The 26,378-nt window shown below is 36.7% G+C and overlaps 1 protein-coding gene across 2 annotated transcripts in view; it reads left to right on the forward strand.

Moving 5' to 3' along the window:
- The window catches only part of LOC113039818 (metabotropic glutamate receptor 7), a 184,066-nt gene that overhangs the window by 32,332 nt on the left and 125,356 nt on the right, over window positions 1–26,378 (forward strand). For both annotated transcript variants that reach the window (XM_026197910.1, XM_026197911.1), the window contains exon 2: window positions 17,573–17,789. In XM_026197910.1, the coding sequence (XP_026053695.1) occupies window positions 17,573–17,789 (217 nt within the window). The remainder of the gene's footprint in view (window positions 1–17,572; window positions 17,790–26,378) is intronic.

Genomic DNA, 26,378 nt, shown 5'->3' on the forward strand with positions numbered 1-26,378 from the left:
GTACAGTAGTGGTTGCCAGAATTTTACAATAAAAATATGCTAGCTACATTTTAGGTATAACGTTTTAACTTAAATTTACAGTTAAATACCATATTTTCATTAACTGATATAATGTTAATATACCAACCTATTGAAGTATTGAAATCTGTTTTGTATCTTTGTAATGTACAAATAACCACCAAATGCAGGTAGTGATGAGTCACATGACGAATCAAAGCCTATCAAAAGCAGCTTTTAAATATTAAAATATAAAAGGTGCAAAGTGTCATTCACACAAACACTAAACACCATCACGGTAACAGACATGAAACTGAAAAAACAAAAACAAAAAAAAACATTAATTTAACCACATTACGTGCAATATACAATCCTAATGTAGAAAACTGAAAAGAAAAAACTAAGAAAAACATAGTAAAAAAAGAAAAGAATTTAAATGGGAATGTCAATTTACGCTTATTTACTGTAAATTCTATTTTACATGTAATGTCCATTACAGTTTTTCACCATATACATTAAGGGATTTTACCATTTACTGTAGCATTTTATTTATATATTTATTTTTACTGAGTAATGCACTTTGCTGCAAAAAAACAACACAAAAACTTAAAGGCCCTCATTTATCAAGAGTGCCTAGAAAAGGATCTATATTTTGTCCTATGAATGAAATTTAGAATTTAAGTACAAAAATAAATCTTTATTTCTCAAACGTGTGCACACAGATCTTACGCACACGAGTAAGTCTTCATTGTTGATAAATCCCACATGTTCTGAAGCACCATGCTCATTCACGTTCATGGTCATTTGCAATCAGAAACGCCTCCAATGAACCATTTATGGTGACATCACCTCCCTTTGTTCTTATCACGTGACTATGTCCTCACCGAAGTCATAGCAAAGAAAGCGGCACCGACTGAGAAGCCATTACGTGCTCTCATTAATAGATTAGCGCGCTTTTAAAAAATGCACTTATGTACTTATATTTACACACATTCCTACATAAGTACAAGTTGGTAGATCTCACACTTTGCATGACACTGTTCTTACGCACACATCTGTGTGTGAGCACTGTTGATAAATGAGGGCCCAGGTTACTACATCGACTTTAAGGCTGAAGCTACAGGACAAGGTGGATAAACTGAACCCAGCGCTTTGGTAACTCGTACATCGCTATGCCTCATAGCCCTAATGTTCCCCTCTGGGTCTGTAGGGAAGGGATTGTGTTTGTCTGTCTTATCTTTTTCCATGCAACGCCATTTCAGGGGAGTGCAGGCAGTGATGATCTCCTAACTGCGGCGCTATTATGAAATCATATCATGTCATCAATAACGTGTCAGTCTTGCCAGGGTTGCTGCCATTCGTGCTTTCAGATGGAATCAACAGATGCAGATAATGTTCATACTGTGCATTATTCAGCTGTTTATTTATATTTTCAACCTCATTTTGTTGCAGTACATTGGCAGGGAGGGTCAAAAACAATAAAACCAGCTGGAGGCCCGAATAAGCAGCACCTTTGGGTACAAACTGCAGAACTGGAATATGACACATATAATGCTAAGGATATCATTAAGGCTTTACGTTTATGCTTCATAATGCAATCATATCCTTAGGTAAAATATGTGGTTTATAGGGCAATACAATTTCATGCTAACTGACTTCAAAATCAGAATCGCCAAAGGTGCATTCAGACTTCGGTAATACTGCTATATAACAATACTGATAGGAAGAATTGGCTCGTTTTGGATTCATGAATGTGGGTTTGTACAGAATTGGCCGTAGCCTACAGGATGCTGAATAAGAATGTGACTGACAGGAAGAGAGATTGACTAAATTGTGGTTCAAAGAAATTCAACACAGGAGGAGTTTCATAAAACACATTTTATGAGGAAACAATTTGAATTATATATTTAATTTCCTAATATTGTTTTTTAATGCTAGTATTAAACATATGCTGGTGTTATACCACTGTGCCGATCTATTGTTGATTCCCCAACACTGCTTTATCATTTATTCTATGTACAGGTGCACTCCATTTTGTTGATCATTTACTGATGAAACAGATTTTCATTTTGGAGTGTGATGGCGTGTCGTGTTTCATCTTAAAATACATCGCTATGACTACAGTTTGTTCTCGGTGGTCAGTCTTGACAGCATCCTGAGCTCCTCATGGTTCAGTGATGGCAGAAGAATTCCTGGCAGGAAGTCTGTCCTTCTCATTTCTCCCCATCTCAGAGTGGCACTCCTTTTCTCTGTATATTTCTCCATTATTGTATCACACATTTGAGAGTTTGGTTCCAGAATGTGTACCCACAGAAGGAAAAAAGTGCTGTTTTGGAGGTTTTTGCATGGCTAGCTTGAGTTAGTAGTACGTGTCTGGTGAATACTGACGCAGGCAGGCATCTCTGCAGTCTCTGGCTAACAACCACTGAATGTGTCATGTGGATGCTGGCAGGAGGTTCCGGAATTATCTGGCATTGGTTAGCCGAGCGTTATCATAGCTGAGTTGCTTTGGAAACAATACTGGGTTCTTTTATTAGAATAAGTAGATAAAGTTTAATCTCACAGAAAACCTGTCCAGGTCTGTATAACTTCATGCTGAGTGTTAAAAAACACTAGTATTAGTGCTATGCAACTATACTGCTACTAGTACTGCACTAATGCTAGTGCTAGAATACATACACTAGTGCTATACTAATAGTAATGCTAGACTGGTACTAGTACTACAAAAAATGCTAGTTTTAGAATAATATTCTGACACTAGCACTGCACTAGTATGAGTGCTAAACAACTATACTGGTAATAGTACTGTGCTAGTGCTAGAAACATGCTGATACTTATAAAATAAAAGAACTAGTATTAATACAAGACAGCTATGCTGGTAATATACTACTGTGCTAATGTTTGAATAATATACAGATACTAATGCTGTAAAAATATACTTATACTACCACTGTACTAGTATTAATGGTAGACAACTGTACTGGTACTAATAAAGCACTAATGCTGGTGATAATGTGTATAATATAATATAATATAATATAATATAATATAATATAATATAATATAATTAGGGCTGGTAAGCAATACATTTTTTTAATCTAATTAATTACATGATGTGGCGATAACCAAATCTAATTAATTGCATGTAAAATATGGATAAATTATTCTGAAAAGATCATTTAAAGTCATTGTTGTGCAAAGCATCAAACAGAGATTACAAAAAGTAGGTTAAGCAAGAAATATTTTGTTTGATAAAATGTATTACAAATACTCTTTTGGACCATGTGAGTAAATTATGACAGAATTGTGCTTTTTTTTTTTTTTTGGGTTGGGTGAACTGTAACTAATCATTTATTTTCTTAATTTTATAATTATTACTATGAAAATGTAATTGTTTTTTTCTAAATGAAATAAAATAATATTCTCTAAAAAATAATAAACTAAAACTGTCAGTAGGTGGTGGTCTTAAAGATTAAGTCATCGAGTCATTTATTCATTCGTTTAATTCGTTCAAATGGCGGATTCATTCAGGAGTGAAGTAAATGGTTCTTTATGAATGGTTCATTGAATCATTAGCCTTGTTTGACTTGAAGTGAAGTGTATCTTGAATCTTAGAGACATTTTGTAGGCTCCTAATCATTTTAACATGTTATTTTTCTCAATAATTAATAAATCTAATTAACACCTTACATTACCAGCCCTAATTATAATATAAAAGATTAGTACTAGTGCTGAATCGTTGTAGTGATACTTCTACTATATTTATTCTAGTAAGTCAAAATACCTATAACTACTGTAGATGCTATGCAACTACACCCATACTACAGTAGTACTGTACTTGGTGTTAAACCATTATAATGATGGTAGTATTGTAGTACTAATATTGGTCCACCATATCAAAACTAGTACTTTACTAATATTGGAAAAATATACCTACTGATAATAGTACTGTACTAATACTATTGCAAGTGCTATACAAGTATATCCACTGAGCTAGTTTTAGTGCTAGACAACTATACTGATACAAGTACTAAAATATACTGATATTTCTACTATACTCAAAACTAGTAAGGCATTAAAAGTATGCAATGCAACTACACTCAAACACTGGTACTGCACTGATATTAGTGTTAAACCACTATAATGATGCTAGTATTATAATACCAATTCTAGATTACTCTAAAACTATTAATGCTAAAATGGTTTAGCTACTGATGCTAGTACTACAATAATACTAGTGATAAATCATTCTACTAACACTAGAAGAGCTGTAATACTTCAGCTGTACAATTATACTCGTACTAATGTTAGTGTTGGGCCACTCTATTAATGCTAGTACTGTACTAATGCTTATTATAATATAATATGGCTAGTGATACTAGTACAAAAGATTATACTATACTAATTCATGAAGGGCAATAATGCTAGCACTTAACTAGTATTTGTGCTAGATAGGGCTGCACAATTAATCAAATGCAATTGCCATGCACATTTTGTTAGTAAAGCCGGTTCTGCAATCAGCAGTAAATCATCACCTGCTTTCAGATGGAGCAGCATTTACTACAAAGAGCCACAATTCACTGACAAGTTATGCAAAAAAAGCGCGATTATGAAATCGTGACAGCTGTTTGCGTAGATTCTCAGTGAACTATGGCTCTACTATGGAGTAGTAAATGTTGTTCCATCTGAGAGCACGTGAAAATACCACATTTAATAATCAGTGTTTTTACACCAAATTCACTTCATAACATCAGTCGAGTGTTTAAAGTAAATCCTTCTGATAGATGATGTTACTTCTTTACACAGAATAAGACACGCAACATATTTCATAGTATTCTAAGCGGTGATAACGGCACTGCATTATTATTATTATTATTTTATATTAAAATAAAGTATATTTACAAGAAAAACTCAGATAAACCATATATTGTCGTAGTCGTGTGTTTATTAGTCACATTGAATAAATTCAGTTTTATTCAGTTGCAGTGATTTCCTGGGTTTCTTCTTCAGGGCATATTTGGATTTTCAGCTTGAGAGCGCCCTCTGGCCTTCGGATTGACATTTACTGCTGATCACATAACCGTGCTTCTCTGAAAGATACGCATGAAAATCGCAGCTTCTGTTGATTCACAATGTCAATTCTATTTCAGTTAATCGTGCAGCCCTATTGCTAGTCAACTATGTTCTGCAATAATATACTAATAGTAATATTAATACTGCTGCTGGATCACTATAATGACAATTCTATTATATAATAATAATATTAATACTAGTAAGGTAATAATACTAGTGCTATAATACTATACATATACTAGCGCTACACTAATACTAATGCAAGAATAACATAGCTACTGATATTAGTATTGTACTAATGCAAGTGCTAGAACAGTGTAATAATACTAGTAGGGTGATAATACTGTGGTATACTAATATACCAATATTAACACTGCAGTAATGCTACTGCTAGAATATTATAGCTGGCTGGTATTAGAAATTAACTAGTTACTAGTTTTCTAGTACTAATACATGTGCGAGAACACTATACCAATACTTCTACCAAACTATTGCAGGGATTATTTTGCTATACAATTATACTTATACAAACATTGCATCACAGGGCTCCTTTCACGAGCCATACTCGCAGCGCGATGCAACAATGCACACTGAAATTTGCTATTTATTTATTTGCTCTCGGTTTTGCTCTAAGCGCTGGATGCCCAAAGGGAATCCTCGCTGCAGGGGCGTCCTCAACGGTGGTGAGCAGAGCTAGATCTTCTTCCTCTGCTTCTTCTCTGCTTCTTCCAGAGTCAGCATGTCGCTAAAGCAGAATGATCTACTGATAGTGGTCTTTTACCACTGTACTGGTACTAAATTAGTACTAATACTAATGCTAGTCCACTACGCTCATACTAGAAATTCTAAAATTACGAAAGTCACTAATGACTTAATTTAGTTTATGCAATATATAATAGCCTTTATTTAATAATTTAGTTTTGTGTTATTAAATATAGACATTTTCTTGATAGGCTTTGTGTGCCTTAAAACTATTTTACAATTTTCATCTTTATAATATCATCGTAATTAGCAGCAGGACTGTCTGTGAGACTTACTATTCACAATAGTGTAGAAATAAACTAGTTTCCCCACTTCATGTGTATTTAAACTCACGAACAGAACATTAAATTGAAATAAAACTAAATGTCTTCTGCATCAATGTCATTCACAGTCCGATGAGAGCATGCAGGCTCAGTAAGTAGCCTGAGCTGGAAAATATATTCCTCTCCGGAGTTTTACCACCTACTGCAGGATGGCCGGGCTCAGTGACAGGACCAGCTGTCTCTCTCTCCACTGGCAATAGAAATGTGTCCCTCTCAGAGAGAAACAGCCTGTCTGTTATCAAAGTTTTGCCCTCCATCAGATTCAGACTTTTAATTTAGCAGTGCTACTTTACAGTCACTCCACAGTACATCTTTACATGAATGTGAAGAAAAGGGGAAACCGAGACTGCAATTCTGTGTCAGTTGCATTTATGACAATGTTGTGGGTTCAACTGTATTCAGAAAGCCAAGAATTAAGACTCTCACTGGGCTTATTATAAAAATTATTGTATTTTAAATAAATAAAATAACTGTTACTTACCGTGTCCATAATTGGACTATAATTACCTTGAACCTAGTTACAATTGACCAAATGTAACATTTCATTCAAAAATGTTCAAAAAAAGAAGATAGACATTTGTTTCTAATGACATTTACACAAAGTAAATATTTTACTCATATTTATAAAATACAATTAATATATGCATTTGAAAATACATGAAAACTAATTGCAATATGATCACCATCAGGTTAAAATGACTAAATGTTCAAGCTAAAATTAATACTAAAAACATAAGAATAAAAACTAATTCTAAATATTAATAAATACTATATTTATTTTTGTTATTTCTGCAAGTGTATATTTTTGTACATAGCAATAATACTCTATTAAGTCTTGTCTGTAGAGAAGCATTAAAATAAGATTTAATTGGTACTTCGTACATGGTTCTAATGACAGAAACCAACTATGAGTGAATTTAGCACTGACAATAAAACTAATTGGAAAAAAAAATACATTAATATAATAATATATTATAAATTACTTAAATATTTAGGTAGTTACTTTTCCCGGCCTGATCATGCAAGCTTTACACTCGTTTTGAAGAGGTGTCAACAGGTTTAATCTTACACACTGTCATACAGGGATCCTCAAATCTGGCCCACGAGATCCACTTTCCCACAGTGTTTAGCTCTAACCCTAATCAAACACACCGGAGCATGCTAATCAATGTCTTCAGGATCATTAGAAAATCACAGGTAGGTGAGTTTGATCAGGGTTGGAGCTAAACTCTGCAACGCATTGGCCCTCCAGGACAAGATTTGAGGGACCCTGCTGTAATATGACAGTAGAACTTACAACACTGTGATCCAATTACATAGTTGTCCTGTGGGTAAGAGGTTTAGCTTCATCGATGCTCGCCAGATGAGACTCAGGTATTGCACTCACTGGCCTCATGAGCTCAAAGGCATTTTTCTTTTCACTCGAAAGGGTAAAGACGGACACATCAGCCCTTACCCAATTCCACAGTCCCTCTACCCCAGGGAATGACGCTCCATTTCAATGGCACACTTCTCTGTCCCAAATTAATTACAACAAAATGTAGTTCGGTGGATATTGTGTGGCATCTACTATCAACCCACAACTGCAGCTTGAGGCTGATTTGTTTGCAGGCCTCTGCAGGGTATAGTTGCAGCACACACAAGATGAAAGAGTCAAGGATTCTGTTTGAAGCGAACGGCCTGCACTGCATTCAGATGCGATTTGGCTGCTGAAGCCAGCTTATGAGAAAGAAAACAGGAAATGTTTCATTTAGGACTTCCTGTAAGCGGGAAATCAAAGTATGTTTTTTTACAAATTGAGAAAATCTACGGAAATTGCATTCATAAGCTAGTTTATTTCCTTAAGTTGATGCATTTAGGTTTTTTTTTTTTTTTATAAAAAAAAGAACCCAGTAACTAATGGGTGTGTTTACTAAAATTTTATGGTATCAAGTTTGTGATATACTCTACAAAATGTAAGAGTTTCACAGATATAGTAACAGGATCCCAACATCCTTTAGACCTCTCTGCACAAACAACTGCAACATTCATGTTTGTGGGTCTGGTGCTTTGGGTTTTCAGGATCTTTGTAGTTGAAGCTTGTGTGTGCATGAGTATGTATGTTGGGGATGGGATGGACAACTTATTTTAAGCTACAATGCATTCCTGGTTCACAGATTGCAAAATAAGGAACAAAGCAAACTTACTAGAAATTTTCAACTTACAGTCATTTGCATGGTCCTGAAATCCCCAGCCGATAAAATACAGAGTAAGCCATTCTTACCTGCTAAATGGAACAGGATCTCAATTTGAAAAAGTCGGCAAGAGATATTTTAAGCCCTATTCTCTGTTGTTTGTATTGGCGGTGCTGTTTTTAAAAGCTTTGGGATTTAGATGCTCTACTTGGTGCCAATTACTATTACTGTGCCTGGTTGCATACATTTGGTACAAAAAGACTATTACAACTCTAAATGTGGACACAACATAAAGCTTATTGCTTATTTAACAGTTTCCTACATAAATACTGTTAAATGGGCCACAGTATCCAGAAATTTCTACAATGGCTTAAGTTGTAGTTTTGTTTTTCATGGCCATTTCCCACTGTCTCTCTGATACTTGCTGTGCCTACACCAGAAGCAACCATTTTCCGCAGCGCTTGAGGCGGTTTCTACTGGAAATGTCAATGCTTAAAGTTTGAGGATTCAGCAGCAGAACAGTGGGTGAAAACTTTTTTTATCTGACTAGATTTTTAACCAAAGTCCATGTGGTATAAAAGAAAAAAATAGTAAGTTGGACTTTGCCCTCAGACTGCAATTGAATGAATTAACTTGCCCTCTGACATTTTGTTTTGTTTTTTTAGAGGACAGACAAAACCATGTCATGTGCAACATAAAAGATTAAAAATGACTAAGTAGCTATATAAAATAATAATAAAATAAAGACTATAATAAACATTGCTCACACAAATTCAATTGGTTAAAAAAAATGGATTCGAGACAGACATGAAAAGGTGGATTTGGACCCAACACTACCAAAATAATTGACTCTGGAATGAATGAATTGCCTAAATATCTGATTTCTGTTGAATAAATGGTGTTATTAATCAGGCTACACATACAGGGCTTTTCTAGTCTTACAGTTAGAAAATGTCTACAAAGTGCACCTTTACATCCAACAAATTTTCAATGTTGTTGTGCCAAAAAAGATTTTAACATTTTCTACCAACCATGCCCAATTTATCCTCGGTTTTTCTGAAATGTCAATGAACTGTGACTAATCATGCTTCCTAATTGAAAAATAAATCCATAATTAATACCTGGATATACTGTGAAAATTAAATTAGCTCACAGTAAACAAATGCTGTGAGCTAGTAAACAATGTTTTAGTGGGAAATGTACGTTTTCCTCATGCAGTAGGATCTGAGCGTGTTTGTGTAGGGCTCAGCAGTGGTATTAGGATATGGTGTATGGAGTTTGCTCAGTTTATGTGGTTTTGGTTTCTAGCAGTGGGAGTCTTTGATGTTTGAAAGTGAATGGTTGTTTGAGGTTTTATAGGCTAGTCTGGCTTGGAGGCTTTTCATGATCAAGTTGTCACAAAATTCAAGAACATGCTGCTGTAGTTAAGAGTATCCAGTATATAACTACACCAGCATTTTATTCTTACTGGAGCATTTAAGAGGAGTTTAATTATTTATTATTGTTATTTTTGTTAAGTAGTACGAAGACAACGTTCCTACTAACTGTACCTGACAGACAGTTGTTCTGAAAAACCACAACATTCCAGTGATAACCCTAAAACTCTGTATGCAGCAAAAGTGAGTCTGTTCTCTAGGCACTATTGTTTAGCCAATCAGAGAAATTTGAGGCGTCAGTCATTTTGACCGTTCGGTTTTTGCTGATAGTGGATTTTCCATGTCTTTAAAGGATTTTTTGGAGAGGAAGTTAAGCCTGCCCAAGTTGTGTGAAAGTTAGCAAAACGGTTAACATATCTTATGGCACATTGCTTACTTGACAAAAACACACACAGTAGCACTGTTGTAGCCTGTTGTACTGTAGCCTTTAATTGGGGAAATATTCATATCTTTCTTTTAGACCTAATTGTTAATCTTTTTCCCCTGTGGCACTGTTCCATATCCACATCCACAATGGACTCCTTATTACAAGATGTAGGGGTTGAGACACTCATTTAGTCTTTCTGTTGGTGAGACAAAGGATTATTCTTCAGGATGCTGTTAAACAATGACGGTTTTCTCCAAATTTACTTGCGGATCTCTTCGCTGGTTTCCCAAGACGTGTAGAACAGACAAATTAAACCACCTGATTAAACAGAAATAATTTACTCCACGACAGCACACTCATGTGATAAATCATGCCATTCGAGTGAGCTTTGTAGGATTAACTCCCTGTAAGAGAGTTAGTGCAACAACGTTAACCTTAGCAAAGGCCGGAAAATAAATTCTTTAGGTCTTCCAGAGCGTAGACTGAATGTCAACTCTAAGCATTCTTCAACTAAATTATTTTCACTGTAGTGATTATTGACATTGTTTCGCTCCCCTCTATTTCACCCCAGGGAATGCCATGCGCCATTGTCCATGGCGAATAAAACGTGTCAAGGAATTGAAACCACACTGCTATTCTTTCAGCCAACAATCAGCAGCAAGCGTGAAAGAATGAGCACTTGTAATGAAATCAGTGATTTGCTGCACCTCCATGCAGCGGGTCAGACTGATTAAAATCCGCCGCCAATAAGAACCAGGCAAATGAACTTCACATCAACGGCACTCACCGCATACTAATTTGATTTCCCCAGCTTGACTCTTTCGGGGTCCTTGTGTCACATTTTAGAACATTAGAGATGCCAGCATGTGGCATGTTACTTACGTTCGTTGTTTTAATCCAAGATTTGTTGACATACACATTTGTCAGAGACCTGAGTCACGAGGCACAGCTGCGGTACATGATGGTCAAGGCTGTTCTCTTCCCCCAGCCTTTAGAAGTCCAAGTGTTTCTCTGTGATTTATCTAGTCCTTCTAATTAAGGGTAAAGAGTTGAGCTGGCTTGGGATTGAAGCGATTAAAGTTCAGGCGTATGCAGGTAATCCCCGGCTTTCAGTGGGGTCTGTTTGTCGGCCTCAGGCCAGTTGGTACATTTCTTGTGTGAAATAGTGTTAATTTCGTCAGACGAGACAAGACAAAATATGTTCGTAAAAAAAAAAAAAAAGAAAAAAAAAAAAAAAAAAAATTGTGAATGTGTCTCCTAAATCAGAAATTGAAAACCAGACACATTTAACATTTGCATTCAACAAAAATCAACAAGTGTTTTTTGTCAGGAAATTATTACATTTAACCAATGTTTGTGATATATATATATATATATATACTTTTTTTTTTTACTAAAACTTGACTAAAATTAAAAGACTTTTAGTGGACTAAAACTTGACTAACAACAACAACAACAACAAAAAAATATGTGAATGACTAAAACTAACAAGGACATTTGGCACAAGACTAAGACTAAATTAAAAATAGGTGATGAAAGTAAAAGAAGTGGTTGAGGGTGTAATTACTTTTGAGTGGTAGTTCAGTGTTAATGACATAGTCAACAATATGCCGTGTGATGTAAACGAACACCATCAGGTCGATTAATGCCATAGTGTTACTGGAAGTATATAATAGCCATTTACTCAATCCCAAAAACATTTACACAACCTCAAGTCATTCCAACCAGTATAAATTATTCCACTGAATATAAAATTAGGAGTTCTGAAGAAGGTTCCTGCTACACTTTTTTCATACAATGAAAGTATATATCCTGTCAAGCTGTAAAAAATCACTGGAAAGACTAACGTGACCATTTGTCAAAATGACAAAGAACTGACCAATGTTCTTTCATACTCACCGGAAGAAAGTCACAAGTTTGGAACGAAATTGCATCTAATCTTCATCTCTGTAAAGTTACAAATTCATCCTTCTAATGGTGCTACTCCAAAAGTTCTCAACCTCCATAAAAGTTAATGTCACCAGCTCTGCTCATGTTGGGTGGAAAATGGAGTTGGAGAAAATGTCACTGGAAATGCCATTCACAATGTCACGCGTCCAATGCTGTAGACTAGGTCTTCAGTGATTCTCCATTTCACTCAGGTAGAAGCACTCCACCTCCGATCAATGCCGGGTCAGTCCATTGTCAAATACCTCGTCTGTTTCTTTTTATGAGCACTGTCAACAGACCTGACCTTTCGAGTGGATGCAAAAAATGACCCCCAGCGTTCATAAGGCAGATCTATTATCCTGAAACTCATCTGTCTTTGGCCCAGGCAGAGCATTCCAGGGTCATGACCACATTACGCACTGGCAGGTGGAAAAAAAAAAAACCCTTCAGGTTGTTTTGAACGCCAAATGTTGACTTATGAGGATGTGTGTTTGGATGTGTGACAATCCTGGAGAGGTGTTTACTAGCTCGCAAGGAAGCTATAGATAAAATTGATAGCAATACTAAATAAAAAAAGACAAAATTATGGTGTAAAGAGATGCTGCTCAGCTTCTGGTGGCTTGGTCCAGACATTTATTTGAAGAAGCTACTCTCAATATGGTTCTTCAAATACAGATAGCGCAGCACCTTTATTTATGGACTGAGTACTTTCAGAGGGGTTTGATCGTAATTCAAAAAGGAGAATCACACCAGAAGATAAGCACGGAGTGTGAGGCGCAAGATGGTATGAAGCTATTTAGGTGCGATAATAAGACTCAAGTGTCTTGAAAACAAAATGGATTTTGTAAACGCAAGCCTGCTTTGGCATAAATTGAGTAAACAGAATGTGCAATCTTGGCCCTGTCTTTTTTCCTCGTTTGGGAGGGACAATTGAAGCAAAATGCATCAGTTAAACATGCCTCCAAGTTTCTCAGTCCCAGAATTATCTTATCGTCACACTGGCAATCCAGCTTTAGGCACCAATTTTTACCGTGACACAAGTAATCACTTCAGAATGAGAAGGCCACAAGATTCCACAAAATTCTCCGGGCTCTGTTTGTGTGGCTGAATAAAAGACACCTTCACCTGATGGATAGCCTGACAGGACACCTTATTCTTACACCTCCTGACTTGACACAAGACAGGCCCCTGGATTCTGTGGACACAGTATCCGCCACCTTCAGATCAGTCACACTGATAGACAAGATAATGGAGTCCGATAATGGGGCCCCATCCCTAAGCCGAACAATGTTCATCACAGTCCTTCCTGTCATCCACACAGACGCATAAATACACAGTTGACAGCTTACAAGGGCTAAGGCTACGATCCAGGGCCTTGATATTATTTGTGTGTCTGTGAGAGACAAGACTGTGAGAGAAAGATGGAGGACCTTGGAAGGGTTTTGCTTTCAAAAACTGTAGGCCTCACTTCAAGCTGGTTTTGAGATCGGTTCCTTCTGACTCCTCAAGGTACGGCTATAGACAAAGCTTGCTGTAGGCGAAAGAAACCATCTGTGAGAGCCAATATAGTTGCATGCCAGGAGAAAGAATTAGCAAAGAAACTGACAGCTTGCAAAATAGTTTTTAGGGAAACACATTGTTCAATACAGCACAGAGCTTTCAATGCAATGATAAGGGATTCTGGTTTCAAAGCAACATAATTACTGTTGAGTTTTCATCTTATTGTATCAATAAATATGCTGGTGTTTTTCTCTAAAATGCACACAGTTTCACGTCCACCCCCATGTTTCTGTCCCTTATATGTTTTTCTACTTGCCAAATGATTTAATGGAAAAGCTTAGCACACCATTAAATCGAGCAAGATCAAAAGGCTAATTGAAAAAAACAGCGTTTGGCTAAAATTTGTTAGCTGTCGAGCAGGAAGCCCTCTTCAGAGGAGGGAATTAACTTTGAGAAGAATTAATCTGGCCCGACTTGGTCAAAGATCAAGTAATCCCAGACCTGTGTCAAATGGAGAAAAAGCATGAAGAAAATTGCAAAGAAAACCCTGAGCGCAAGTTAAGTCAAACTCATTTAGATGTTTTCAAAGGATATGTTCAATTTCTTAGATGCCCACTGGAGCATTGACCTTTAGGATGGTGTTTGTGTCTACTAGTAGCTATATAGTACTACTAGTCGCTGATTTAAAGAGCCACACAGATGGGAAATCAAAAATGACCTGTATTACAGTGTATGATGTAGCTGTCCATCAGTGTAAACAATGTGCAAAGTAATTAAATCAAAAATTACACGATTTATAAAGTTTTTGGCTTCTAAAGTAAGGAGTCGACTCTGAATCGCTGAAACGAGTCGTTATAGATTTCAAATCTTTTGCCCATCTCTATGTACGTCACTAGGAACAATTTGCATAATAATCTCCACCTACCGTGTTGGGAGAAACGGAACTCTGACCTGCGAATCTGAGAATTGAGGTAATTTTAAAATGATATTTTGACAAAATGACAATTTTTTTTTAACCTTGTATGGATTTAAACTAGGACTGGGACAACGCGTCGAGGTCATCGATGACGTCGACGCAAAAAATACGTTGACGCAAAATATGTGCATCGATTCGTCGACCTGTTTTTATTACTCTAAAAAACTTTGCAAAACGTTTACCTTATGTGAGCTGAATATACGCGATGGCCGGATCAATATTCTGTCCAACGTTATATAACCAATCTAGGGGTTTTTCTGCATTGATCTTTTTTTTTTGGCGGCTGTCAAAGCCTTATTTGATCGGTGAGTGATGTAGAATAGATGCGTCTGACAGGCCGTGTACGAGAGAGAGCCCCGGCTGTGCGCGCGCACTCACAGTCTTCAAACTACACGAGCGCTGTCTTGCTCTCTCTCTCTCTCTCTCTCTCTCTCTCTCGTGCATATTAACCAAAATCATTAGACACGATAGAAAAAGGCCGGAAAGCCAAAGTTTCACGTGGAGCATTCAGAGATTTTTTTTTCTCTCCATGAGAATTTTTTTTTTTTTTTTTGGAAAAGCACTCTCTGTATTAGCTTAAAGCCCTCAAGTTTACATTGGTTACTGTATTCTTTCAATTGCTCTAAACAAATATTTTGGGTGACCTTTTATATTGAAAGCTAGACATCAAGTTGTTGTTATTTTCATCTGAAAGATGAACTTTTTTTCAGTAAGCTAGGCCCTATGTGTTCAGGAAGCTTGTTTCAGTAAGCTATGTGTTTTCAAGGCTTCAAGGTTTTATTGAATGCTATCTCTATACAAGTGCAAACTAATGCATTCTTAGTCAGTCTTTTATATTGTAATTTTATGAGCAATAAACATATATTGCAATGTTAAGGAATTCATGTTTTTTTCATTCAGATATGTAAATAAACATGTAAATTGTTAGTAGTCAATTAATGGGGAGATAATCGAAATCGAAACGGTCTGGAAAAATTAATCATTAGATTAATCAATGCATCGAAAAAATTATCGCTAGATTAATCTTTTAAAAAATAATCGTTTATCCCAGCCCTAATTTAAAATAAAATATAATGTTTTCTTTTTGTTTACTAGCCTTTTGAGGGTCATTTCAAGGTTACTTTACTGTGTTTACTGAGTAAACAGAGAAAAATGTCACAAGAAGCCTGGGCACAACGTGCTTTTGCATGCCTTGATAATAAATAAACAGTGAATTGCTCAGAATTTGAGTGCAAGACGCAACAGAGATGTGACAAAGCATCTGTCAGAAAATAGAAAACATGCCTGGGCTTTGGTGGATAATACGGGATATTGTTAGCTTGCTACCGAGAGCTGCCACAGATTAGTTTATCTGAAATTGTGTGAAGACATTAACATATTCAGGTCCCCCTTAATACTGAAATTTGACTCAAAGCAAGTGTTATTGAACACGCTGGAAAATAGCCCGAATTTGTTGGCCGTCATTAATGATCATCTGGGGTCTGTTGCCTCAGCCAAGGACATTTTCATAACTTCATAACAAGCTTTGTTCCAAGATATAGTTCATCATTTTCGAGAGGTTGAATCATCAAATTTCAGAGTTGAAGTCATCCTTGACTGTACATTAGAAAGACATGGGAGTAAAATCGTTGCAATTTTATTCTAAACGATGTTTAAGTGATCGTTTTAGTGTTTGTGTAAATTCTCAGCATGACCTCTTCTGAGGTGAATGACTTAAATGCAGCACTCGCTGTTTCATTACATAACTGAAAAAACTATGAGTATATTATGCAGCTTGTCCAAGATAATAAAGTGACGCTGCGGCTTGCACCGACAGCTGGTGGGAGATGTGAAAGTATATTTCTGTTCGTTTCTGATATCTGCCGAACACCAAATTTGATTATGCTTTAGCCAAATTGAAGCGGATTGGTCTTTCTGCTTTACCATATAGTCAGGCAAGATTAAGGTCGGGTGACATTACTAAAAATATAGATACTGTATTTTGATTGGATTTAATATGTTTCAATATTAATGTAATTTCTGTTGTTATTATTATTATTATTATTGTTATTTTTCAACTGGAAGAATCGTCATTTTAATCTTTGTTGTCAATAAGATTTTACATTTGTATAAACATGGAGATACAGGTCTAATTTTTGCATCAGTTTAAATGGGTTTAAAATTTATTTTTATTTTACATTGTATGTGATAATAATTATCATGTTTTGTTAAGTAAAATTTTTGGTGACACACACTAACTAATAAATTATAAGTAAAAATGCATGAATTTTGCTGTAATGCACCTTTGCATTTTCTCCCTTTCTCTCTATATATTATACTATTATTTATTATAATGTGTTTATTCAGTGTTACACCTTTAGGAAGTATAATGCATTAAAACACGTAACAAACTGCCAATTTCACGTCACAAGGAATCCGCAAATTTTTGTATTAATTTTTACTTTGTTTGCAATAAATTTTGAATGATATTCGAAGTAATATGTTAATAATGTAATGCATTATATCTTTCCATAAATAATTGTAACCATAATTTTCTTTAATATATGCATTATACATAAGGACTTCAAGTAAAATTGCTACCAACTTTTTTATTACCAAAAATTTCAACCCAGCTCAACATTGAACACACAAATTAGTGACACTCAAAAACCATACATTTAAGAAAAAATACATTCTGGTCAATACACCTTAAGGTTTTAGGGGAAAAAAATCCAAAGTGTTACTAGAATCACTTTTGCCAGTAGAGAGAGAGAGATCCAAAATCAGCACAGCCTTGTTTCAGTTTCCATTTTATATAAGTTTCATTTCAAAAACCCACAGAAGTCCAGCATTCATATTTTGACTGTGTCAAAAAGACAGCCGGAAGATACAATTGCCTATGAAAGTTTGAGTAATTGACATTCAATACGGAATCACAGCAGGAAATACTCCATCATTTTCCATTATAAGAGCTGACGGAAATAAAAATTGGGCCAACTCAGTTTAGCAACCGCAGCGACAGTGAATCTAACCGCCTTCTTTTCACCTGGTTTCAGATTCCGCAGATCAGCTACGCCTCCACCGCTCCAGAGCTGAGCGATGACCGCCGATACGATTTCTTCTCTCGTGTCGTACCTCCTGACTCCTTCCAGGCGCAAGCCATGGTGGACATAGTGAAACTGATGGGGTGGAACTACGTGTCTACAGTGGCCTCGGAGGGAAGCTACGGTGAGAAAGGAGTCGAGGCCTTCATGCAGATTTCCAGAGAAGCAGGTGAGTCAGACAAAACAATAAACAAGAAGTCTTTGAAGATAAAGTCCTGAAAAACTCAAAGAAGTCTGTGCATAAGTAAACAGAAATGTTGTTAAGACTTATTTTGGTTGTACTAATAACAACTCGTCAGTTTCGTCAGTGTTTACAGATTATATTTTTTAAAAACAAGTTTTATTCACTGATAAATATTTGAAATGCTTAGCTCATTCATCTCTACAATACAAAGTTGATTGCTTGAGACGGCTTCAACCTATCAATTTGCAGTGTTTCCCCAAACAAGTAGCTCACCTCTCAAGTAAATTAATATGTAAATAACACAATTGTCTCTTAACGGTGGGGATGTTTTGTCTCTGAGACACTTTTCACACAAATATCTTGCAAAACAATGTGTGATGTGCCCTAAGGAAAGAAGATTAATTCAAGATGTCTCCTTCATTATTGGGTGAAGCCAATTACTGAAACTAGGGCACCTTTTAAGGCACAAATTAGACGGTAAAGTGTAGCCTGACATGATGAGTAATTGTAGTTACTTAATGGTATGTCAGCAAAATAACCTAATGATTGTTTCATGCTCCTTAAAAAAAGTGTGAGAAGTTTGTAGGGACGGTCAATTTGTAAACAAACCATTATGTTGTATTTTTTTTTTTTTTTTATGAATCGATTGAATCTTTCCTCATGTTTGGCAGGATCTGTAATCAATTGAATTGAAACAGACCAAGCAGTTTTCAACTCGCAGAATCATTGCACTGAGATTCAATTCCTAATGTTTGGTTACCTTAAAAACAACAAATCAAAAAACATTGAAAGGGGTTCTTTAAAACAATTCAATCGACTTTTCAAAATTAGTTGTATTGAAGTCACCATGAAACGGAAATTGTGATTGTCTTTTCTTCTCTGCTGTGACGGCATCTGAAATGAGAGGCCATACTTGATTTCGTCCTTCGGGAATCGATTGTATTGTTGAAAGCTGGGACATTGCTAACAAAAAGGAGGTAGATCTCAATACCAGTTTGCAGTTAGTTGTGGTGGATTTCTCTCCACTGGATTCACTGCCGACACCCAAGCATGAATAAATGTTTCATTTATTAAGGATGAAGATGACGATCAACGGCATAAAATATGCACGTACGAGAGAGAAAGAAAGAGAGAGAAATTGCGAGAGAGGAAGAGAGAGAGACCTGCCTGAATGACTGATATATAATTTATTTTTCTGCATGTCGTGTGGAGCGCCATACAATTCACATTGTGCAAAGTTATACAAAATCAACACCTCAATAAATACATTCATATTCCTGTGAGATTGAGTTGGAGGGAAGATTAAGCAAGTTGAAATGTTTTGGCTAAATCTATCCTGCAATTATTAAAAATAATTACAATAAAAAAACAGCATTTTGAGTGTGAAGTGCCTCAAGTGCTAGAGGGAAAGACTTATGATATGTGCTAAGGCTTCCCAAAGAGACTTTGGCGCAGAGGTGTAGTATGTTGGCAAAAACAACAGTGCTCAGAGCTGTTTGGCAGCATCTTTCACTGTGGTTACTTTATGGCCATAAATTTAGGCGGATAATGAATGTTCTTTTACTGTACATATACTGATAGGGACACTGAGCCTCATTCATGAAACACAACAGAAGAAACGGTGTTATAACCTGCTATGTCAAATAAGAATTTTGAATTCAAAATCCAAAATGTTATATAGAAATCTGCGAGTAGCTATCTTTATATTGTAGACGCTTGCATATGGATTCTCTCTGTATTTAAAGAGGCTTTTCAGTGCTCAGCAAATTCTGTTAATTGGGCTTACTGTCCAATTTAGCAGGGAGGTGGAATATATCTCTTCTGTCAGAGCGTTGGAGCTCAGATTAGCAACATTTCTCGCTTCATCACGAGTCTTTTATCACTTCTCTTTTTTTGTGAGTATTTTTGCAGACTTTATTTTGAAATGAAACCAAACGAAACACCTACATCCACACCTACCTTCAGGTATTTGTCATCTTCTCTTCGCATGCCAGATTTGTCAACCACCCCGGCTTGTTCATTAATTTTTATTTATGAAGTGATTTACAGTCCACTCAGGATTTGAAAAGAGGAGACAGTTATTAATGATCCTAATTTGCGTATTTGATTATCCTGTATGAGTGGCAGGCCGCACTGTTTATCACTCTTGTTGCTTTGGCGCGCAAGTGGCACAGCGCTTATCCTGTGGGAGACGATGGAAATGCTTTTTCATATGGTTGAGAACCCAGCAGTGTGTGATGTGGAATGTCTTTGACTTCATTATCCTCAGCTACAGTATGTTTGTATGCATGTGCATAACTGCTGACATTAAGACTTTAACGTGCTACATTTAATTCAGATTAAACATGCTCACTGAACTTCTGTCCAGTAGAGGAGAAGATGCACCTGAGAGCATTTCCAAAAAAGATGCATGTTGAATGCCCTCGGGATGCTGTAATGAGGGTTGCAGTGGTCTGCATCCATTGCTGCAGTCTTCATGTAAGAAATTAACAGCTGTTTGAAAGACTAATCATGAATACAAATCAATGAAGATTAATGAAATTAAACACCACCCTTTGTCATTGTTGAATATCATTTTAGTTTGGAAAATGGCACATTATGGACTTAAAATGGGTTGGAAATGCTTTTTCAAATTTGTATTTATTTATTTATTGCAGTTGCTATGTTGCTCTGAGTAGATGCTAGGGAGTTCTGGGTGATTGCTAAGGCGATGCTAGCTGCAGGGTGTTATTAGATTGAATTAGAAGATTATTAGAAGTTGTTTTGAGTGGCAGTTAACGCATTGCACAGTTGCTAAAAGTGTGTGCATACCAAACGGAAACAGAATATTCGGTTTGCGTTATCGCTGTAGATTACTTGCGGGATGTTTTTGTTTGTCACTAAAAATATTACATCATGAAATGCTCTCTTCTATTTTCTGGTACAAATGGACAAGACAATAAGCTCTTCAATGATTGTGCTGACAACGTGTCATGCTAATTTTTCAACTGCACAGTAGACGCGATTGAAGCGTATATATTGCCCAGTGTGAATTCACATCTATTCTTGTCTTTGCTTTGTGAGATTTATCAAATTGGTGTGGTAGTAAGTTATGTCTGGGCGGTTGCTAATGCATTTTTAGCTGCAAGAGGTTGTTACGAGATTAAGATTTTCTGAGTATTGCTAGAATATTACTTTAAAGTTGATAAGTTGTCGTGGTTGTCAACACTGAGACGTAGTTGCCAAGGTGGTCCTCTTTGAATGTCATTTTGGATTAAACTCTTACATTATGGAATTAAAATAGGTTGTGAATGCTTTTGTTGTTCTGAGTTGTTGCTGGGCGTTCTGGTGGTTGCTAAGGCACTGCTAGCTGCCGGGTGTTGTTATAAGACTGCTAAGATGTTCTGAGTGGTTGTTAGGATCTTGCGTGCAGTTGATATGTTGTTCTGAATGCACTAATGTATGGTTGTTATGGTGTTATGACTGATTGTTAGCATTTTGCTATGTTGTTGCTAGGGTGCTGTGGGGGGTTACTAAGGCATTGCTACAAGCAGGGTGTGTTACAAGATTACAATGTTCTGAGTGTTTCTTAAAGGCTTACGCCACCCGAAAATGAAAATGTTGTCATTAATCACTTACCCCCATATTGTTCCGAACCGGTAAAAGCTTTGTACGTCTTCAGAACACAATATAAGATATTTTGGATGAAAACAGATGGCATACGCTCCGCGCTGTTTGCTTTCAAACCAAAGAGTTTATACATGTAAAAATCGTGTCCTTGTGGCGCGGCTGATACACAAGAGCGTACGACACCTGCGTACAGCTCAGATGCTTCGTAACGTTACGATAAAATCACTGATGGCAGACTATTCTGACGATGCTTTTCATACTTTCCCCTGACCTTGACACTGTTATTTACTTGGCAGTCAATTGGGACAAGCTTACCGGTTTTTATCCAAAATATCTTAAATTGTGATCCAAAGACGAACAAAGCTTTTACAGGTTTGGAATGACATCAGGGTAAGTAAATAATGGCAAAATATTCATTGTGGCATGGAGTATCTTTTTAAGATCTTGCTTTGCAGTTGTTCTGAGTGGATGACAGTGCACTGATGTGCATTTGTTAGGGTGTTCTGTGTGATGTTTTTTTATATACATTTTGATATGTGGTTGCTAAGGAGTTGTGAGTAGTAGCTAAGGCAATGCAATCAGCATGGTGTTGTTACAAGATTGTTAGGTCTTCTGAATGGTTGTTAGAATGTTGCTGTGCAGTTGCTAAAGTGTTCTGCTTGTTACATTTGTTTTCCAGGAAATTGTGGATTGTTGCTAGCAGCAGATTGTTGTTAAAGGATGGTTAAGATGTTATGAGCGCTTGCTAGGATGTTGCTCTGAAGTTGCTAAGGTGTTCTGTTTACTCTGTGGTTTTTAGGGTGTGGTTGGTGGTTGCTAAGGCATTTCTAGCTGCAGGGTGTTGTCATAAGATTGCTAAAATATTCTGAGTGTTGTTAGCACACCAATGTGCAGTTTCTAAGGAATTATGTTGTTGCTAGGATATTCTGAGCGCTTGCTGGCATTTTGCTATTAGATTTGGGGTGTATGCCAAGGCATATATTAATAACTTTAAGATTTTTTTTAAGCTTATTAAATATTGTATGCAGATTAATTTATTACTTTTATAATTTTCTAGAATATTGTAATGACATTAATATCATTTTACCTCTTGCATGAAATGTAGCAATTTATTTTTCAAAAAAAGAGATGAATTTTAGTCTTTTGTGTTTTTAAATGTTCTTATGTTTGGAATGATATTGTACCGATATTTTCACAATCATTTCTAGAGTTTTTATTTATTTATTTATTTAGCTTTTTCACGGCTGACTCGAGTGATCAGACATTTTCACATTTTGCACATCACCTTGTACTTAACGTCGTCTAGATTTTGTCCATAGATTTTGTGAGCATCCAATAAAATTCAGGACATCCCAAGGGCTAACCTGTCTTTAATCCTGCAGAGAAGTGACTTCAAGTGTTGTCTGATCTCTCATCAAAATTTCAACACATCCTGCCGAGGATGTGATTTGGTTTAGAGTAGTTAGTGTTCAGATGGTCTTACCCAAATAAACACACTCATGCCTGAGATGAGGGCAGCCAAGGAGAAAACGGATTGATTCATATTAAATGGGAGTTTGTTTGTCAAACGGCTTTTTGTGGTTTGGATGTAATCAAGCTCTCTGAGATTGTAGAGGTGTAACGGGAACTCTTCTACTATAAAAGTTTTATTTGGTCAGCTTAAACTCTTTGCAGCTCTTGCTTATTTCATAAGTTCCAGAAATGGTTTTTAAAGATTAAAATAAGACAACTCAAAACTGATTGCTATGATGTTAGTGTTATGTACTTTTGAGTGGTTGATATTGTTTTAATATGCAGTTACTAGGTAGTTCTAGGTTGTTGCTATGACATTACTAGGTGCAGGTCATTGCTATTGTTATAATGATGATCTAAATGGTTTTGGCTATATTGCTGTGTGGAGTTGTTAAAATATTCTGATAGATTGTTAGAATTTTGCTATGTGGGTTCTAGGTGATTGCGAAGGTTGATAAAGTGTTCAAAGTGGCTGTTAGGATGTTGGTATGCAGTTGTTAAGGTGCTGTGAGCATTTGTTAATATGATGCTTCTTTAGTTGGTTGTTAATACATTATTGTACAGTTTCTATGAAGTTCTTAGTGGTATAGTGTTCCTTAAAGGTTGTCAGTGTTTTCTGGGTGGTTGTTAGCATTTGGCTATGTGCTTGCTAAGGCAATGTTAGCTGTAAAGTGTTGCTTAGAGATTGCCAGGACATTCTGAGTAATTTTTAGGATGTTGCTAACGTTCTGTGCAGTGGTTATTAGGATGTCACTGTTCTCAGTGTTTGCTAACACATTACTTTTCAGTTTTTAAGATGCTCTGATTCATTGCTAGTGATTTCTGAGTTTCTAAGGCAATTCACAATGCAGGTGTTGCCATGAGGTTGCTAAGGTGTTCTTAGTGGTGGTTAAGATGTTGCTGTGCAGTTGCTGAGTTTGTGAAGTTGTGAAGTTTGTACGATTTTCTGCGTTGATAGGGCACTGCTAGCTGTAGGATGTTGTTTTATGGTTAAGATGTTCTGAGTGGTTGTTAGGATGTTGCTGTGAAGTTACTAAGGTGTTCTGTTTGCTTTGGTTTCTAGGGTGTTGGTGGTTGCTAAGGCATTTCTAGCTGCAGGGTGTTGTCATAAGATTGCTAAAATATTCTAAGTGTTGTTAGCACACCAATGTAGGGTGTTCTGAGTGGTTTTTAGGATGTTGCTGTTCAATTTCTAAAATGTAATGGGTTTCTGTTAAGTGATTTTCAGGATGTTGCTATAAAGATGCTAAGATATTTAGCTTGAGTGGTTGTTAATATTTTACTGTGTGGTTGCTTGGGAGTTCTGGGTGGTTGCTAAGATTGCTAGCTGCAAGGGTGTTTCAGTGAGGTTGCTAAGATGTTCAGAGTGGTTGTCAACATTTTGCTATGAGGTTGTTGGCGGAGTTCTGGGTGGTTTCAACGCCATTTTATAATTTTAGAAAGTGCTAGTTGTACTGAATGATTTTTAGGATGTTGCTGTACAGTTGATAAGGTATTTTGACTTTTTTTTGTAATGTGGCTGCTGGGGTGTTCTGGGTGGTTGCTTAACCATTGCGTCGCTATGAAGTTACTAAGGTGTTCTAAGTAGTTATTATCATAATGTTGCTATGTGGCTGCTAGGATATTCTTTGTGGTTGATATGACATTGCTAGGTGCAGGATCTAGGTATGAGATAGCGTTTACAGCTAAGACATGCACATAGAGAAATTCAGAGAGTGAGTGTGACTTTACCATTCACCTGTCTGCCCAAAGCATTATACAGGCAGTGAGAGGCTAACATGATTCTTACTTTCTTGCACATTATAGATCAGCTCAGGGAACAAAGGGAAAGAAATTGGGCTATTTGAATTGCTCTATCATCATCATCCATGTCTTGCAATTCCTTTGAAGGCTTAGCAGGATAATATCCAAATTGCAGCTGTGAAAACAATCAGCTGTCCAGACTCAGAAGAATCGGGTCAGAACCTTTGATCCTTCAACTGTGGTGTCACAGACAATGTTTTCATCAGTATTACGGATTATAGGCAAAGTGAACATGCAGAAGCTCTGGAGATGATAGGATTCTGCTTGAAGTCATTTCTCAATCAGTGACTTCAAAAAGGCAGTGTTTTTGTATCATTTCAGTGCTTTTGGGACAGCCAGGATTGGGTCACTCTGAAAGAAACAAAGTTTATGTTTAAAAACATTGTGTGCTAATCATAGACAGTAAAAGAAATGGACACAGTGACCCCATTGGAACTCAACTGAGACAATTGAACCCCATTTTTAGCGTTTTTTAGCACTTCCGTTTCTGACGCGCAGACTCAAACGAAGCTTGACGACGTCAGCAACCTGTCTGACAGATGTAAATGTTCTAGTAGCTGTGCGTGCAAACTGCCATCGTTAATCTTGCAGAGACGGCGATCTTGAGCGGGGAGTTCTTTGGCGTGAGTGAGCAGGAGTAAGTATTCTGATTAATTATTTTGTATAGTATTTTTAAATGTAACGCCAGTACACCATATTAAGTTAATTGCCTGCGAGCTTCTCCTCCTGTCTGTACGGTAATGCGACAGAGAGTCGTGTGGTTATGATGCAATCTTTAGCCTATTTTTACAAAAACTGTTTCTACGGGGCCATAATGTAACATAGAAGGTAATGGAGCCCTTTATACATTGTCGGGTATCTTTAGAAATAAATAATGGACAAACTGAGTCTTTAAACGATGTAAAGTTATTCGCTGTCAAAGTGACGTCAAAATGAATGGGGGTCAATGGGAATGCCAGCGCAAGTGAAGTTCTGCTACAAGATGGCAGCACGCAGCCGACTTCAACTTCCGGTCGACTTCCTTGCCGCCTGGTGCTAATACATTATTAGCTTAGCAACATGCTAATGACAAACTCTAGTGGAATCAATCTTGGTTACATTAATGCATTTGGAAGATGCTTTTATCTGAAGCAACTTACATTTGCATTAACATTTGATCAGTTGATGCATTAGTTGGGAGTCAAACCCATTATCGTGTGTTTGCTGGCGCCATATTTTCCGTTTGAGTTCCCAGAACAAATCTCCCATGCAAACATGTTGCTTATGGAGAGCATTCCAAATCTGTCACCTTACTAGGCAGCTGCCTATGTAGGCAGTGAAGCAGCTCTCTATGTTTTCGAACAGAGTAATTATCTCTGGCTGTATCAGTGTAAATATGCCATCCAGGAAGCACAGCATCTCATTTGGCAAGACCGCTGTCACATAATGACTACAATAGTGAAAGTGTTGACAGAAATTGAGACCGTGGACTAAACATTAATGAGGTGGGTGTACATTTAAGTGTTGGTGCTACACTGTCACTTCTGCTAGCATGAATTGTGGTATCATATTCTTTTGGATGTGAATTAAACATCTGCGGGGTCCTTTGTAATGCTACGAGCGGCATTAAAATGATCCAAGATCGTTACAAGAATAACAGTGCATTCATTA

The sequence above is a fragment of the Carassius auratus genome, chromosome 22 (genome assembly GCF_003368295.1).
Source record: "Carassius auratus strain Wakin chromosome 22, ASM336829v1, whole genome shotgun sequence".
NCBI classification, from domain to species: Eukaryota; Metazoa; Chordata; class Actinopteri; order Cypriniformes; family Cyprinidae; genus Carassius; species Carassius auratus.